Source organism: Ixodes scapularis, unplaced genomic scaffold (assembly GCF_016920785.2).
Source record: "Ixodes scapularis isolate PalLabHiFi unplaced genomic scaffold, ASM1692078v2 PGA_scaffold4__175_contigs__length_147842914, whole genome shotgun sequence".
NCBI lineage: Eukaryota > Metazoa > Arthropoda > Arachnida > Ixodida > Ixodidae > Ixodes > Ixodes scapularis.
The window spans coordinates 110,470,597-110,485,295 of record NW_024609879.1 but is presented as its reverse complement, the minus strand read 5'-3'; the positions used below and the strand labels follow the sequence as shown (position 1 = coordinate 110,485,295).

Genomic DNA, 14,699 nt, shown 5'->3' with positions numbered 1-14,699 from the left:
ACAGAGTTCACCTTACTACGTAATGCCAGCATCCTGTGATTGGAGTTTGCTTTCAAGCGGGTAGTAGAGACCACCGTCGTGAGGCAAAGCCAGCTGGCTTTGCGTCTACCCACCGATTAGGGCGGTGGTAGAATGTCGAGCGTGCAGCCATGTGGTCGTGGGTTTGATTCCCATTGGGGCGCATTTGGAATTTACTTCTCTCTTCTCAATGTAATGCTCTTCTGTACAGATTGTCCTTCAAAGTACATGTACACGTTTTGTAATGGTTTCCGTGGCATTTTGTCGCACTTTCAAACTGTCGGCTAGGTTGCCCAAGCCACCACCCAATTCAAAGGGCTCGGCTGCGTGCGTCCGTCTGTCTATCCGTCGGCCGTCCGACAGGGTGTTCTGCATTTTTGCAGCGTAGATCAGAGGATGTGTTGGCCCTCTCTAGGAACCACACAAATTGGTTTCTCGACATGTCGCGCCACAACCTACCGCAGAGGTGCCTGTTGGTGGTGCGTTTATCGCTTCAAAGCAGAAAGGTATGAGCTCCTCCAAGCCAAAAACATAGAAGACAAACATTATTGTTCCTATAGACCGGCGCCCAGATGAGTCTTCGTCGTGAAATAATCGAATGGCAGTGTGGGCCGTTGTGACATTGACTACTTTGGGAAACATACGGATGGGAAGAAAAAGTCACAAAATTGGCTCGCATTTTGTCCCGCTCATTTTGCCAAAACAAATGCCACACTGTCCCGCCGCATCATTTGACGATTCCAAGTGGGCTATGCTTAGCCCATAGCGCAGACGCTTGGTCAACCGACGCACAAAGGTCCCCCGGCAAAGGAGGTTTGACGAACCCCGAGAGCCTCCAAAGCACATGCCTAACAGCAGCACTAACCACGTCTTCACTGCAGACCGAACTGCCACGGTGCACGTTGCCGGCATGACCGCCGGCGTTTCTCCGTCGCCCGTCGAGGCTCTGGGTGAAGCTCCCCTCTCGGACGAAGAAGAAGAGCTCGCACCCGAGACGGACATCCTCCCGTGAGTTTTGGACCGTCGTAATGTCCGCTCAGACTTCTAGTCGATCGTTGAGGGGCATCGTTCCTTTGCAGTCACGTCAACGTGGGGCCCCAGTTTCAAGCGAGGCTTCCACCCTTAGACGGTAAGAAAAGGGGTCACTTTCTCCGAACCTCGATTGAAGTTTTGATGGAGTCGTGGCGCTTGGAACGCGTCTCTGATTGGCGTGTTCTTTTCTTGGGGTCTGCTTGTGCTTTGCAGTAAAATCAGCCCTGGAGGCCGAGCACAAGGCCGACATGGTTTGGGACCCGCGAAACTGCGATCACCTCTGCGACGACGAGCGTGAGTGCAGAGCGTCTCCGTGCGCGTTTCTTTATGTTTATTCCCTGTCGCTTGTTTGCTGGAATTAAGCTAACATCATTTGGCCGGAGTTTTGGCCAGAAGTACTTGTACTAGAGTTGTTACAGAATTTTTAGTATCAGGCTAAATGTTAGTCGTGTGCGAATGGTGGGTTTTGAGTTTGAAGCGAACCCGAAGCGAATAAGAGGGTTTTGGCCGAATATTTCTGAATTGAATATTGAATAACTTCTCCGAGCCTTTCACTACTATTGCACCATGCTTAAACAACAAAATCACAGCTGAACTTGTGAAGGTTGTTCCCAAGCCTTTATTTGTCCATTTATAAGCCAATTTTAATATAACTATATTCATATACTGTGACCTCGAAAAATCCGATGCCATGGGATGGCGAGTAAATGATGGATTTGATATAAAGTTAAACCTATCGACATACCCAGCTGTACTTAATTGAGTGGATGTACAAACCTTGCAGTATGCAAATACCCTTCAGTCTCGAATTTGATAAAGAAAGAATCACGAATGATGAATGTAGGTTGTCAGGGCATCTCTGCCTAGAGATGCCCTGACCACCTGCCTAGAGATTCATAAGTGTCTTAGCTTGGCTCTCTGTGCAGTCGACGCATACCTGGAGCTTGCGAGCTCTGCGGTGGTGCCGGGTGGCGGTCGGAACCGCGAATACGCCTTTCACCTCCTGGCGCTGTGCCAAGGGAACCTGCAGGTGAGGTCCAAACCTTGGGGCCGAGGTATTGATTGTTCGATTGATTGGGGGTTGATGGCGCACCAGTGTCCAAGACCATAAGGCACCAAGAGCTTGAAATATTGAAATTACAAGCGCAACCCTGGGCTGAGGAAAACGACCCAGCAGCTCTGCCTCTCGATTACTGCATACATTTTGGGGTTGTGGACTGAGAGTCCTGCCAGAGGTGCGTTTTTCCCGTGGTTCTTGATTTGTAGCCTTCGTCTTGTGCAATGCATTGATCTGCTCTTTTATGTTGCCTGGCCTTTTTGTTTGTGTCTTCTGGATTTTTACTTGGCTCGAGGGCTGCACACTACATTTTTGTGCTACTGTGCCCAGCAGTGTTTTACAGCGGCAGCGGATTTCGCCCCTTTCCGGCGAAATCCGGCAACGTCTGTACACAAAAGCCCACATGCCGTATCGTCGCTGTTGCCCCTTGCACAGTCACGTCATCTATGGCAAGACGTGCTATCGCTCCCTCTTCCCCCCCCCCCCTTTTGCCGCCGCCTATGCAGCAGCAGTTTCTCTGTCGCTTTGGGGTTCTGGAAGGTTCTCCAGTGCTTCCATGAAAGTGCCGTTCAAACTAATCAGATAAATACGCAAAAACATAGAAGGACAACTAACATTTTAAAATCTGTCTGAAATAACCGGAAGTATGAAATACCCGAGTTTGAATTATCGTTAGCCTACTGTAGTGAAGTAGAGTATAGTCATGCATCTTTCTCCAACGTGCTGACTAGCTGACCGGGATTGTAGCCGTTGCCGTTTGCTAAGTTACCGTGAGACTGAGTATACTTGTGACATTTTTGTCACATACGACCAAAGTACTGCCATAAATTGTGTGGTAACGACTATAGGTTGATCCTTCATTTTAAAGAATGGTGCCAAAAAATGTTGACTTATATCCACGTAACTATGGTATGTTATTCCTCACTATTTTTACTCGTCTGAACAAGAAGCTGGTTTGAGCCGGTTTGAGCCGATGGTACATTTCTTCTTCCTTTTAGGAGGCAACACTGCGGCTCATGGACCGCCAGCCAATGTTGCCAGGTGGCCATCCGCTCCTCACATACCGCTACGCCGAGTGTCACCGCTGGAGTAGGGAGGAAGTGGAACGCTTCCAAGACGCGCTGGCAACCTTCGACAAGGACTTCCTTCATGTCGCTTCCAAGGTGGGACGCTAGTCATGGGCGGTACTGCGGTATATTGTCGCTGCCTTTTCAGCTTGAGGGAACTTGTTTTTTTCCCTGACCCCAATTACTTTTTCACGCAATAGCTCTTCAGGGGCTACCGCTAAGTATGACTTCGCTTTACGTTATCCCAGAGGATATAGTAGGAGTGTGTAGATATCAGTATATTCAGATGTAAGTTTTATCAATTCCAGATTTAATTTGAATAGAATTTGATTGGAAAACATACTCAATTCAAATAAAATTTGATTTAAGCACAATTGAGTTTGAATAGAATGATTTGAATACAAATTGAATTTGAATAGAATTTTATTTGGATACATGTTAGGATTGACTGCATTTCGATGGGGCGTGGGAGGGGGCTGAGGGGCGTTAGTTATATAGGGCACAACAGGCCACTAACTGACAAAACATTTTTCTATTGTCGCTGACTATGATTACGAATTAATCTTTGTGAACTTTGTAATGTGAAGTTTGACGCATAATTTCCACGGTAGATTGTTCTAGATGTGTAAATTTGGAAAAGGTGTCTCGTTGAAACACAGTTGAACCTGCTTGCAGTAACTGTTGAGCGTTACTGCGACGAACTCCCGTCAAAGTTTGAAGCAGTCTTCCTACGCAGAGACTTCAGCAAATGTGGCTGAAATGAACACATTTACAAACTGGAATTTTCGAGCAGGCTTTAGGAGCAGCCTTGCCATGCGTGCCAGTTCACCTAAAACATACCGTCGACATAAATGAGTGGGTCTGGCTGCGGTCTGGCCAAAGAGTCGGAGATTTCGGAAGCACAGCCGCGTCGGGCCAACATCACCTAGAGTAGTCCGAGCCCGTGAAAAGCCTTCTGTACCTCCTCGTAAAGTAATCGCACTCGGATGGTGCCACTCGGATGGTGCCAACAATTGGGCCTGAGCCCTACGCCGAGCGTCCTTTGACAGTCGAATGCCAACGCAGCACTTGTGTCCAATCTGCGCCTACACTCTATCTCGCCGCGACGACGTCGAAATGCTAGTACGCGGGCCTTGATTATTCTACGCGGTGTTGGTGAGATGCCACCCGCCCAACCCGTTTTTCTCGTCACATCGCAGGTGGGCAGCAAGAGCGTGCAGCAATGCGTGGAGCTGTACTATGTCTGGAAGAAGGTGGCGCCCGAGGAGTACCGGCGGCTGTGCTGCACGCGCCGGCGGAGGGAGCTCGAAGCCGTGGCGCCCGACACAGTGTTGCCGGACGACGAAGAAGGAGAGGAGGGCGGGAGCCAGGACGCACCACCCAACAGCCCCCTCGCCGCCCAGCCCCCACCGCCGGAGCTCCCACAGCATTGCGAGCCCCCGCAGGAGTTTCCCTGTCGACTGTGCGGCAGGTGAGCTCGGAGAGGCGGGTCATATCGCTGCAGTGCGGTACCCGGAGTGTGTCTCCGGGTTTCGCACAGATGTGTACCAGGCACTAAATTTGCACAGAACTGGGGAGAATTAGCCATGTATTCGAGAATTCCGAAAATGGGACTGCTTCTGTGCATTGTAACGGTGGAGTTAGCGTCTAAGCGGAGCTGGACAGGAATTGTGGTATGCGGCGAGCCTTCTGGCATTGCCGATCGTTCTATCTACTTGCGTGTGCGGTTCTTGGTCCTTGGAGGAGGGTGGGAGTGTTCGGTGAAATCATCAGATCTACTTGAAAAAATCCAGAGACAAGGGAAAAGGAAGGGACAAGCACAACAAAGTCTCAAAAAACCCAGATAAACCTGACAAGGCTGTTCTCGAGCTTGCACCTGTCCATTTTTAAGCTAACTGTAATCCAACTACATTTATAGATGTAGCCTCAGAAAGTCTAATGCCTACAGTGGGATAGCTAGTAACTCACACATTTGACATAAAATTTAACCTTGAGATGCCCAGCTATACCTACTCATTGACATTTGCAAAACAGTCAGTTTAATTTTGAAACTTCTACTATAATGTAGGTACTGTGAAATCCTTGATGTTTGCGAGCCCTTAAATTTCGCAAATATCGCCAATTGCAAAATTCGCGAAATTTAAAGGTACGCGAAAATTTCGGTCCTTAAGAATTTCAATGCAGGTCTCTGGAATTTGCGAAATTTAGTGTCTGCGACTATGTCGTCTGTGACCGATTCGCAAAAAATAGGGGCCGCAAAAATGAAGGGTTTTACAGTATACACATCCATGAAGTTTCCATTTATTTTCATATACAGCCGACATGCGTGGGCCATCCCGCTTTGAATGTATGGTTTTCTTTCAAGCACGCAATTGCAGATATTCATACTTTTCCAAGTGTTCATCGCATTGGGTTACCCCGTTGAGTGCGCTTCTTACCGAGTATCGACGTAATGCGGAGAAGCAACACCCGCAAAGCTTGCTTCCGTGGGTGTTGCTTCTCCGCAGCACCGGTGCTCGGTAAGAAGCGCACTCAATCAGCACTTTCAAAAATGTGAATAGCGCAGTTCTTCTTGAAGCGAATATCGAATAGTGTGTTATTGGAAACTACTATATTCGAAATTTCGAATATTCGCGCAACCCTACAATCAACTCTTTCCAACGTTCTAAGATAAACGATTCCTTTGGCCTGAACGGCTCTATTCAGGCCTAAGTGGTCCGATTTATTTCCAATATATATGATTGACACTTTTCACCTTTATCCACTATGCCAACATTAGGGCTAGAGACTCTGTCTTTTATGCAAACTGTTGAGCGGTTGAAAATGCTACATAGCTTCTGCAAGTCTGCCACAGCCCCACTTACCTGCCTCGGAGCAGTTTCCTCGACTTGGTCTTCACTACGGACATCACAAAGGTCCTCTCCTGTGATGTTTATCCCGGCCTTAGTGGTAGCGACCATATGGCTGTGGAGGTGTCTTTCGCAACCTCCTTGCCCAGAAAGGGCCACTTTGCTCGTACTACTTGGAGATTTCATGAAACCGACCATTCTCACCTTGCTAATCTAGCTCATCTCGCGCCTTGGTGCATGACCACTGGGGGAAGTGACTGTGTTTCAGACTTTGACTTATGGTGTGATTTTGCGAGTGCCATCCAGCGCGAGTCCATTCCTCATTCACTTCGTTCTACCCGGAGGAAGAGGGCTCCCTGGATTACGCACGAGATTATAAAAGCGGCCAGTCAGAAAAGAGCGCTTTTCAAGAAGGCAGCGCGGCTGCAGTGTGCAGAGACACTCCGGGCAGCAAAGGACCTTCAGAGAACGCTGAAAGCTGCCATCCACACTTCTCACATCAGCTATGCCCGCAACGTCGCACTCAAGGCCAGGGATGACCCAAAGCTGTTCTGGTCGTACATGAGCAGGTTACAGACCAGTAGCAACAAGCCAACCTTCGTGAACAACAGCGTCCCTCTCACATCCCCACGGGATATTGCACAGTCGTTCGCCCAGCACTTCGCCGGTGTTTTCAACGCTGCTGAGCCCACACCAGACATTGACCGCCTTGTGCAAAACATTGAGGAGAACACGCCATGCCCTAGCCTCCTGATGCCTGACATAACTCTGTCACTCGAGCACCTTCATGAAGCTTTTCGACAAATTAAGCCCTCGCTCTCACCAGGCCCTGACAACTTCCCACCGGCATTCCTCAGGCTGCTCTGCCCGCGGGCAGAGCCGTTTATACTGAGAGAGTTTGGCCTTCTTAAGGAGATTTTGGCAGTCTGACAACCACAGCAGCGTAGTCTGACAACCGGGGGATGACTACTTCCGTCCGCCATATTGTGGATCTGACTCATAGGAACTCTACGCGATTTCACAGGAATGAACAAGACAAAGAAGTAACGCCATATTGTGTTATCGCGAAATCCGCTGGTTCTAGCGGCCAACAAGCTCCGCCCATCGGCCAAACTCTCTCAGTATAAACGGCTCTGCCCGCGGGTATCCCCATCTTTGTTATCAATATTCCAGTCTTTCCTGGACACGGCTGCTGTTCCAGACCTCTGGAAGCGGGCCTTGGTGAAGCCTATCCACAAAGGGAAAGGCAAGCCTGTGAATGACGTCTCATCGTATCGGCCAGTCTCAGTCACTTCGATCCTGTGCAGAACTTTTGAGCGGATGCTAAATCGTACCCTTCTAGATTATCTGTCCGCCAGCAACATACTCTCCTCGTCGCAGCATGGATTTAGGCCAGGAAGAAGTTGCGAAACTGCCCTGGCCACCATCACGCACTACATAAGCGATGCGCTGGATGACCACACTTCCACGGACCTCATCCAACTAGACTATAGCAATGCGTTTGACACGCTGGACCATCACCTTCTTCTCCAGAAGCTCGCAGGGGTTGGTGTACATGGCTCCCTGCTACGTTGGATAGCTCGCTTCCTTATTGGTCGCTCTCACAAGGTGGTGTTCCACGGGTCTTCGTCTGAGGACTTCTCCATTTCCTCGGGTGTGCCACAAGGCTCTGTGCTGGGACCCACTCTTTTCTCAGTGTATGTTAATGGCATGCCGAAGACGGAGAACACCCTGCTTATCCAATACGCCGACGACACAACCATTTTGTCCCGTTTGAACCACCCTTCTTCTAGCTCCCGCCTTCAAGACCACATCTCCCTGATTGCAGACTTGTCTGCTGCCAACTATCTACGACTTAGCCTCACCAAAAGTGCTGCTATGCGCTTCAGTAAGAAGAAGAGTGTTGACCCCCCTTGCTATTCTTTCTCTGGCACTCCTGTGTCCGTCGCCACACACCTTCAAATTCTGGGGGTGACCCTTGCACCTACTTTGGATTTTACCTTACATATTTCCAACATCGTGGCAAAGGCACGTCGAACCCTCGGGTTCGTCACAAGGGTGTCGCGCTCCTGCGGTCCGGAGGCCTTTCGGATCCTCTATACCGCTCTGGTGCTCCCGCGTTTAGAATACTGCGCTTCCATCTGGAGCCCCTACCAAGCCCACCTCTCTCAGCGTCTGGAGGGGGTCCAGCGTCGCGCAACACGAACTCTCCTGTCGCGGACGGACCGGACGCTGGTCACCCCCCAGACCTATGAGGATCGACTGAGGCGCCTCAGCTGGCAGACATTAGACCATCGACGGGTCGTTGCGCGTGTGAGACTGTTGTGTCGCCTCCTGGACGGTTCACTAGAGAACACTTATCTCAACTCGGTCCTCCGCATTAGTAAGCGGTCCGGACAACCCGAGCAGCTACGGGCTCGCACAGTTCGCCATAGCCGCACGTTTCTTCCAGCTGCGATCGAGGCCTTCCTCTCGGCACCCCTGGATGTGCGCTTCCCCATCCCAGAAGACCGGGCGGGATCCGCGCTTCTGTGCCGAGCCTTTTCGCGGGCGCGGAATTGATTGTGTGGGGAAGTTGCGTTCAACCCGGGATTGCGGGACGCGCGTTGCCCTCGACTGTTGCCGTGATGGGGGGCCCTGTCGCGGGGGAGGGGGTGATTGGGATCGGGACCTGGCTCGCCCTCCCAAGGTGTTGGGCCTTTCTCGGTCTCTCCCTCCTGGCAGGGCCCCCCGTCGCGGCGATGGGAGTCGCGCGCGCTTCGCGATTTCGGTTTGGACGCCCTCTGAGGACACTCGGGCCGTGCTAGGGCCTCGTAAATGCGACCGATTTCGTAACTCCCCCCCCCCCCCCCCCCCCCCTTTTATTATTGTTATTATTATTATTTTTTTTTTTTTTAGTATTGTGCGTTGTTTTGTTTGTTATGTTGAACTTTGTTTTCGTTTCCTGGGGGTTGGGCCAACAGACGCACCAGCGTACGGGCTTCCGCCTTTCTGTTTCGCCTCGCACGCCCCCAGGAAAACACCTGTCTGTGCAAATAAAGATTATTATTATTATTATTATTATTATTATTATTATTATTATTAGAATTGTTAATGAAGATAGTGGCACTGCGGGATGTTGCAATAAAGGATGGGTCACCCACTAGGCGATCCCCTTCAGTCTCATATTGTTTTAAAAATTCCTTTCCGCGCACGGTTGAGTTGTGGATTGGTATTAATGGATCTACATGTATGCTTCAGTACGACGACTTTGTTTTAGAAATTGTGAAACTTTATTTTGTTTCATGCGTGACTGGTGAATAATTTTTTTTGTATATGTTCTCGTTTATTGTTAGTACTACTTGTCTGTTTTCACCTGTGTATTCCACTCCTGCCTGCAAAGACCTCAACTGAGGTCGCGGTATGCTGAAATACATAAATAAGTGTATAAATAAATTGCAGCACAAGGAACAGACGTAGGAAGCTTTATTCTTTTACCTTTCTTAGTCTTCTAGAGTGCGGTACATACACTGTGGCAATATTTGGCGGCGCTGATCAACTTTCCTGCACACTTTGAAAAAAAAAAAGAAGTAAACAAATCTTTTTATTGATGCCACTCGCTTCCAATTAATGCTCGGTTTCACTTGCAGGGTGTTTGCCAAGGTGAAGAGCCGAAACGCCCATATGAAGAGCCACGGTGCATCACGCGCCGTCGGAAGTAGCCGGTTCGAGTTCTGAGACGCACGTAAGGACGTGAAACTTTCCCAAGGACTCGCCGTCGATCCCGCTCGCAGAGCTGGAGGTCCTGCCAACCGTGTCGCTACGGACGGCGTCTACGAGCCGGGCCGGCCGATGACTACCGGCGACCGGATCAGCCAACGTCCACGTGTACGGTGCCGGGAACGTGACTTCGTCCGGTGCATTCAGCGTCCCGTCCTGCCCACACGTCAGAAGTAGTCCCGAAGTGGCAACAAATGACACGACTGAAGCTGCTGCATCGTCCCAACTGCCCAAATGAAGCGACGTCCCAACTGCACCAGTCGGAGACACGTACCAGACACCGTAATCCTGTCTAGCGAGGGACACCGTATGTACAAGAGAACATGCCCAACTATCGTAGGCTACGAGCACGACTGGCAGGTTGCTAATTCTGCGTGGGACGTACCAGGGCCTAAGCCTTTGGAACAAATACAGTGCGCGGGATTGCCCAGGGTTGACGGTATGCGGTACGTGAGGCGGTTCTAACTTCCAAGCATGCGGACGACGGTGTGCTCGCGGTGAAACCCGAGGCCGGCGGACGACTTCTTGCGCCGAATGTCACCTACAGCCATGCCATGTAGTGGGCACAGAGATTCGAGTTGGCGAATGGCATTCTTTGTACAGAGACCAAGGCTAACAAACTTGCCAGCTGAGGAGCAAGAAGTCCGACAGTAGGCCTGTACACAGCATGGCTTGGCATTTAAGGTTTGCAGACTGCTCAGCTGCTCTGTTGCCCATGCGAGAGCAGCTGAAAACCTGGACCGGCGTGCCGCATGTCAGGTGTCGACCAGCTTAAAATTTAGACTGGCAGACGACATCTTGCGCGAATAGCCTCCCTTTACGAAAATTTTGATAGACAAAAGCTTTTAGCCTATTCCGTCGATGCTGTCCATCGGTGTATTGATCTAATAATGCGTGTGCGTAATGGTCTCGCAGCACGTGTGTATATCTATGGACACAATCATTTTCAAAAGAGACCGACAGGTTCAAAGGGCTAACAGGCACATCCTAGGGTTGAGGCCGACGGTTTTCATCCAATATACAGCTTAGCCCAAGCCGAGACTCGCTAAGCCGACATGCCAAGATCTAGGCTCATGTATGTTATGGCAAGTCCCATGTGCGGCATAGCTAGTGTCTGGAATGTGTCTCCGACTGGCGTGCTTAGCGTCCTACATCGCCCGTGCGACAGGAGCGGTTCTGAAGTGGCAACAAAAAGCAGCGCAAGAGGCGTGGGAGCCGACGTGTCATGTCGTCGGTTGTCACAATTCTGTCGGTTGGTTGCAGGAGTGCTGGCCAAAGAGGTGAGCGTCGCCGTCATTGCGGCATCCCAGCTCGTGGTTCCCATAGTTTCCGTCGACTGTCGGGCTGCGGAGCAAGCTACAGCAGAACAAGCGTCCGCTGTATCCAGTTTCGCTGCTGTGCCACCTCCGGAATCGTGGCGAACAGCAGCATTACACAAAATGTCATTGGCAGGAAATTAAGGAGATAAGAATGAGGGACATGGCAAACAGATCATTTGGACGCTTGTCCCAGGCACCATAGTGCAACCCAAGACCTAAACTGAAAAATGGTCTGCTTTGAGGTGCAGACCGATTTCCTGAATTAGAGGGTACAGCCACGGACACGAGAAACTCGAATGTGCCGACACGTGGCGTTAGGAGCGACGTTCGTCCAAACGAGGGATCACACGCTCGACACTTGGCTGCACAGTTAGATGTGCCACCACCCAACTGCGTCAACGCGACGGACGAAGCGGTTATGTCTTCTGGTTTGTTTCGTCCACGACTATCTCTAGACCGCCCGTGCGAGCAGAGCACAAAACCTGATTGCGCAGGTTTCAACCTGCGTACCGCTTAATCCAAAGCGCTAAGCTGGCTCGGCGTGCAAAGTACCTTACGGTTATGGATGTCAACGCGTCGGGCGCACTTTACGAGCCAAGAGGCGGCCCGGCAAGTGACGTGTATGTACATAAAAAGTCGAGGAGTCTAGACGCGTCGGCTGTGTCAAACTATGTTTCAGTTTACGGACTGGCAAGCAGCATCCCGCGCACGAGGGGGCCGGGGAGCTGGAGTAGAACTTATTGCTCGGCGGCAAATGGCATTTCTCAGAGCCCGCGTCCCCTTCCACGTGGCGGTAGTTTTTTTGCCAAGGCTGCAATTGCTCAAGCGTGCGTGCGCACATGTGTACGTCTGCATGTTTTTGTGTACATGACTGTAAATACTAGGTTGATTTTTCATTGGCCCTTTTTCTTGTTCTCGAGCCGGCCGTGCGATGGGCCGTCGTATTTTTGTACTCGCGAGGTGCGTCATCGATTAAACGGCTGTTGGACACCACTGTCTCATGTGTTCTCTGTCGACGCCAATTTTTAACCCTTTGACGGTCGAGCTTTTTTCCCCAAAAGATGTTTCTTAGTGGTCGGGTTTTGTTTTCAAAGAAATGCTACATCAGGCTCGCAATAATTCAAGCTCGGATATTTCATACTTCTGGCTAATTCAAACAAATTTAAAAATTTTGGTTGTCCCGGTATGTTTTTTATGTATTCATAAGGCCGCTTAATTCCAACGGCGTTTCCGTGTAATACATTTTGTTTTTGCGGCCCCGTTGAGTGCGCTTCTTTCCGAGCACCGGTGCACTTCAGAGAGGCAACACCCGTGAAGCTTGCTTTCACGGGTGTTGATACTCTGCAGTACACCGGTGCTGGGTGAAAAGCGCACTCAACGGGGCTCAAGCAGGGCACCGTGAGCTATGAAAACAGGCACCACTCTGAAATTTCATAGCAGCTTGCGCAGACGCTGTGACATGGCGGCATGGCATAGGTCCATGTCACAGCGTCCGCACAAGTTGCTATGAAAACTGCCGTGCGGTGCCCATTTTAATCGTTCATGTGTCCTTTGCTTAATAGTTCAGTGACGAAAGTGCTGCGCCATGAACGAAAGTCTCCTACAACTTGTGCCAAAGTGCCATTTTGGCTAAGAATTGCATCACACCTGTGCTGAAAAGGGATTAATCGAAGTAATAAAAATATTTCATTGTTGGTCAACCTTAATATTCAGAAAATTAGGAGGAAAGAAAAATGGTAGGAATATGTATTTCACAGCGTCTCTAATCACCACATGGTTAGTTTCATCTTGGGTCGGAGCACAGTCGAAGGCTGGAACACACAAGCACAAACACATTCTAAAAGAGCAAATCGCAGGACATTCGCTTCACTAATTGGTTTAGTCAATAAAACACTTACAGGAAAATGAACGATTGATATTATGTCGCGCTTTGACGCTGTTTGGTTGGTCCCAATGGCTCCTAGTGCCGACTGCTCTTTAAATTAAGGTGAAATGAAGTACAGAGATTACTCGTCAACCGCACTGGCCGATTGATGCACTGGCGGATTGATCGCCAACATTGCTTGAATTTTCAGACGATATCTCGCCTAACGTGTGATAATTAAGTTTCTTCAAGAAAGTAGCCTCACATCGCAACTTTATTACGTCGTTTCCAACCGACAGTTTCAATTTGATGCGTTAGTCTTGAACGGTGATGTCTGCGAGAGCAGAACTATGATGCAGTGATCGTGGGAACCTTGCCGTTGTGCCCGGGAACTGTTCAGCCGGCGTGGAGTGCAGTCGTCGCCGGGCCTCGCGCTTGCGCTTGGCCTCCGTGGTGCAATCATCGTCCATGGCGTTGGCCCGCCGACGCCCTTTACATTGCTGGTTCTGTTCTCGGCGGCGGCTTTCCAGGCGAGCGATGTGCTCTTCTTTGGCAAGGGAATCTGAAGCGCTCGATGCTGTGGAAGTCGAGACAACAGCGGCTTTGCGGCGGTTGCAGCCCCATTCGCGCTGCTGCGTACGTCGCCGCTCCTTCCGCAGCCAGTCTTCTTCCCCCGAAAGGGCGCGCGGCCGACCCATCCCAAGTCCAACCGAAACTGATAAGAGCGTAGGAAACAGCGCGCAAAACAGATGAGGATGAAGAAACACATGTGACGAGCGCTGCGCTCGTTGCATGCGATTTTTCTTTGTAGTCGTCTGTTTTTTGCGCTGTTTCCTACGATGAATTCCCACTAACGCGCCCAACTATCCATTCTTCTACGATAGCTGGAAAGGTTGCCGCCATCTACGAGCGACAGCGGCAAGCAGACTGGTTGTGTGCTTGCTGCCGTCGCTTATAGATGGCGGTAGGTGTCCAGGTAGGTTTGTGTCGACGGGCGTTTGACACCGGACACAATCCTGGGGAACCCAGCCCTTAAGAGCTCCGCTGTAAAAATAAAAACAAGCACGATTGGTGAAAGTGGGTTGTCAAGACGTCGCAACCTACACTCTGTTCACCCCTAAGCTGAGGCAGCGGTGGGAGCTATGCTTTAACTGGACCAATAAACGGCCTCCCTTCCCTCACCTGGCCCAGCTCTGTGAAAGAATGTGGGCGAGGGCGTGATCACGTGGCGAAGGATCGACGTATGACTGGTCCAACGTGCTCGTAGCTTCCACCACAGTCTCGGCTTGGAGGTGAACGGAGTATAACGTATACTCAGTCATGGGCACGTTACTGCTAAAATGTAACAGTGTTACAGTAACAGTTACGGGGAAAAAGTAACCCTGCTACAGTTGTAAGGTTGAAAGAGTAACTTGTTACAGTTACTTCACTAAAGTAATGCCATTACTTCGTCATTAATTTACAAAATTAGAAAAATATTTAAAAGGAACTTAGTGTGCCTTTAAATTAACATAGATTTTTTATAAGACATTGTGTTGTTTACAGTAGTGAATCTGGATAATTTGAGAAACTGACTCGCAATAATCAATATTACAGTGTAAGCTCGTTGTAAAAGACCTTGATTTTGACAAACATTTCGGTCCATTGTAAAAGGAGTATGTTGTATGCAGATATAAAGTTAAGTCAATGGTACATAGAGGAAAACCAACTAAACTTCACAAATTGGTATGTTAT

At 49.9% G+C, this 14,699-nt stretch overlaps 1 protein-coding gene across 1 annotated transcript in view; it reads left to right on the top strand.

Moving 5' to 3' along the window:
• Positions 1 to 12,120, top strand: part of LOC120838740 (transcriptional-regulating factor 1) — a 41,322-nt gene extending 29,202 nt beyond the window's left edge. Inside the window, exons 10-16 of the mRNA XM_040208782.3 lie at positions 900 to 1,026; positions 1,098 to 1,147; positions 1,264 to 1,344; positions 1,977 to 2,080; positions 3,106 to 3,270; positions 4,374 to 4,645; positions 9,653 to 12,120. Of these exons, the coding sequence (XP_040064716.1) occupies positions 900 to 1,026; positions 1,098 to 1,147; positions 1,264 to 1,344; positions 1,977 to 2,080; positions 3,106 to 3,270; positions 4,374 to 4,645; positions 9,653 to 9,740 (887 nt within the window). The 3' untranslated portion in view covers positions 9,741 to 12,120. The remainder of the gene's footprint in view (positions 1 to 899; positions 1,027 to 1,097; positions 1,148 to 1,263; positions 1,345 to 1,976; positions 2,081 to 3,105; positions 3,271 to 4,373; positions 4,646 to 9,652) is intronic.
• Positions 12,121 to 14,699: the final 2,579 nt, after the last annotated feature.